Below are 3,784 nucleotides of genomic sequence, written 5' to 3'. Positions count from 1 at the left end.
CGGGCGCCATAGACCTCCATTATTTGAATGTTTACATATTCCTCGAATGCGCCAAGATCTCCAGATGCATTTGAGATATCAAAAAAGTACTCCAGAGTGTTGTTCAGCATGGGGGTGAGTAGAAAATGAAGGCTAATCATGTTTTGGGTGCACTATTCCTTTAAGCAAAGCTCTGAGCGCAGCTCACTCATGGCGCCCCTCTATCCCCTCCAGTTCGAGCTTTCCATTTGAAATACGACGAGGCAAAGACCGACCCCAATGTGCAGAAATGGGATGTGACCGTTTTGGAGCTGAGTCGCCACAAGCGCCATCTGGACCGACCCGTCTTCTTGCGCTTTTGGGAAACCCTCGACAGGTGATTTTTATTTCTCTGTTTGTTTGTTTTTTACCAGTTTTCTCAAAGTGAAAAACAAACCAAAAATAACTTGTTTTATTCTTTTTTTTTTTTTATTTAGATACATGGTGAAACACAAATCTCACCTCCGGTTCTGAGCTCAGATCGCAGTTTCTGTCTGGAACTCCCTAAAACTGATTCCGCAGCCTTCCAACTCTGTTCAGTCCGGACGTGTTTTCCAAGAAGCTGAAGCCATCCTCCATCATGTATCCTATTTTACCCGGAGGAAGAGGAGGTTATAATAACAGCCACTGGACTTCCTGAAAACTCCCCCAGCATTACACTCGGGGATTTTTCCTTTAAAAACCTGGTAAAGGTTTTCCTGTTTCAGTCCCAGTCAGGTTTCCTGGTAGTTTGAAAAAACAAAATGTTTTTTATTTTTAAAAAAAAAAATGTGTAAAACCTCTAGAGTTTTAAAAAAAACAACAAAAAAAAGAAAGATCAAAAACAAGTTACCAAACAACACAAAGTTGATTTTTGTTTTGGGTTTCCCATTTTTGTTTTTAGCTTTGGCATCAAGGAGATGATTGCTTTTTGGCTCGGAGCTGTTCAGTTTAAGGAAAATACCTTGGATCAAGAACGACTAAGAGCTAAGTTAGAGGATAGAGACTCTTAATATCTTTTAATTTGGTGTGTTTGTGCTCAGAATGTACATACATGATAAAACCTGAGAGCCGAAGCTCTTTGAGCAGAGAAAGCTGCAGGTAAGTGATTTGTTTATATGTTAGAAGCCTGCTTCGCCTCATTCGGCTCCTACTTCTGTTTTTCAGACCATCAGCACCTCTACTGGTCATGTGATGACTTTTTCTTCTTTTTCTTCTTCGTTGATGTTGTGCTAGATGAGAAAAATTGAAATATTTGCTTTAAGGCATCACATGAGAATGGACAATAAAGCCCTTTTGAACCACCAATCAGCTGTCGGCTACATAGTTTTCTTTCCACTTGGCAAATTTTTATTAAGTTTCATTTATTTGCTTTATAAAGAAATTTTTAAGTTTATAGTCCACCATTTTATTTTCAAAGTAAGTATATTAAAAATGACACTTTGAGTTTATAAAATGTGTTGGGTCTTTTTCAGTAGCATTAACACAACCAGCTGCCTCATCGAATTGTTTGGAAACGATGTCCATATCCCCTTAATCTGAAATTCAATAAACTTTTTAATATCCTACGTCACTCTGAGCACTCCGGTTTGTTGTCTTATCTAATGGGGAAACCTGCTTTTAGCTTTATAAGGCTTTGCTGCTTTTTTTGCAGTGCTGGAGTAATTATTTTTTTGGACAACTTTTCACTTCTACTCTTTACATTTTTTTGCAATTATCTCTACTTTTTACTCCTTACATTCTAAAAATCGTCTCAGTTTTGTTTCATTTGACCTATTTTTTTATAATGGCCTTTTGTTATTTAAAAAAATATAAAAACCATCCGAATAATTTCTTTGTGGTTGGACTCGGTGCTGCACCAACTTGTCATTCATTACATACCAAAATAAATTGTTTTTCAAGATGATTCTAAATTAAATTTGACACTGTTGCCATTAGTTAAAAATCTAAGAAAATAAAGTCTAAGGAAATTATCATCCAGAATTGTAAAAAAAAAATTCCTTTAGTAATGTAATGCAGTTACCAGTATGAGGTTAAAGCATCTGTCCTTAACATTTTTTTATATATATATACTTTAATGAGAGAAAGTAAAATAACCATTAAAAATTATTTTACTTTAGTAAAAAGCTTAAGTTGATACTCTAACATCTACATTTGGATTCATCTAAAATAGTGTTTCCAAACAGCAGGATTTCCTTTTTTTTTTATAGCGTTTTATTGTCATTACATTGTCACAAAACAACGAAATGACCTCTTTACATGGTGGTACAGGGTTGAACAAAATGTGAACTACAGCATCGAACAAAGATGATGTTCTCATTTTCAGGGGGACTAAAGGCTTTTAAAATAAAGATAAATTCATCACTTGCACACAAACTTCCTGTTTCATAGCATAAGGAGATTACTTTAACTTATAATTAAAAAATAAATAGGCACATCACCTTGCATAGTCATTATGAAGTCTATAAATCATGTNCGAATAATTTCTTTGTGGTTGGACTCGGTGCTGCACCAACTTGTCATTCATTACATACCAAAATAAATTGTTTTTCAAGATGATTCTAAATTAAATTTGACACTGTTGCCATTAGTTAAAAATCTAAGAAAATAAAGTCTAAGGAAATTATCATCCAGAATTGTAAAAAAAAAATTCCTTTAGTAATGTAATGCAGTTACCAGTATGAGGTTAAAGCATCTGTCCTTAACATTTTTTTATATATATATACTTTAATGAGAGAAAGTAAAATAACCATTAAAAATTATTTTACTTTAGTAAAAAGCTTAAGTTGATACTCTAACATCTACATTTGGATTCATCTAAAATAGTGTTTCCAAACAGCAGGATTTCCTTTTTTTTTTATAGCGTTTTATTGTCATTACATTGTCACAAAACAACGAAATGACCTCTTTACATGGTGGTACAGGGTTGAACAAAATGTGAACTACAGCATCGAACAAAGATGATGTTCTCATTTTCAGGGGGACTAAAGGCTTTTAAAATAAAGATAAATTCATCACTTGCACACAAACTTCCTGTTTCATAGCATAAGGAGATTACTTTAACTTATAATTAAAAAATAAATAGGCACATCACCTTGCATAGTCATTATGAAGTCTATAAATCATGTAATATAACATGGTACAAATTCATCACAACAAAATTAGTGTGTTAATTTAGCATAATAATACAGAAGTGCCAAAAGTGCTAAATAAATACATGTATTGATTACATAATTGTTGTTATAATATATTACATATAATTTCATAATTTCGCATCAAGGCTGAATTACAAGTATAAATCTGTTAATGCTATAGTATCTTTCTATTTGCAAATTGCGCATGCATGATGTCATACACTTTTATACTGTCTGTGCATTAACCTTTAAAAATGTTTGAGTTGCTTATATAACATGCAATATGTTTCAGCTCATGACTTTTTAAAATGAAGAATACAACAAATGCTACAAAAACGACAGAGTAATCCACTTAATACAGAATTACTATATTGATATTTCACAGTGAATAACTTTCTATTTACTCTAGTTTCTATTTTCTAACGTTAGACACAACTCAGTCAATGTCTTTGAGTCGGTCCAAGAAAGCCAGACTACTGTTATGCTACACACTATACTATAGCATACACTGGATTTTCTTGGTTAGTTCATCCACTGAGTAAATTACTTGGGAACGTCTTCCCACACCCGGCAAACTGCTTGTTTTTGCAGTCAAATGCAACACATGGAGGGATTTTTACTGTGCATCTTCGTGGAAGTGGGGAGTAACAAGA

The 3,784-nt window shown here is 33.5% G+C and overlaps 1 protein-coding gene across 1 annotated transcript in view; it reads left to right on the top strand.

Moving 5' to 3' along the window:
- The window catches only part of cdc73 (cell division cycle 73), a 39,936-nt gene extending 39,146 nt beyond the window's left edge, over positions 1–790 (top strand). The window contains exons 16-17 of the mRNA XM_015371374.1: positions 183–355; positions 456–790. Of these exons, the coding sequence (XP_015226860.1) occupies positions 183–355; positions 456–492 (210 nt within the window). The 3' untranslated portion in view covers positions 493–790. The remainder of the gene's footprint in view (positions 1–182; positions 356–455) is intronic.
- The last annotated feature ends 2,994 nt before the right edge of the window (positions 791–3,784 follow it).

Source organism: Cyprinodon variegatus, unplaced genomic scaffold, assembly GCF_000732505.1.
Source record: "Cyprinodon variegatus isolate N-32 unplaced genomic scaffold, C_variegatus-1.0 Scaffold57, whole genome shotgun sequence".
In the NCBI taxonomy this organism is placed as follows: domain Eukaryota; kingdom Metazoa; phylum Chordata; class Actinopteri; order Cyprinodontiformes; family Cyprinodontidae; genus Cyprinodon; species Cyprinodon variegatus.
The sequence above is the reverse complement of the archived record's forward strand: the minus strand, read 5'-3'. Positions and strand labels throughout refer to the sequence as shown.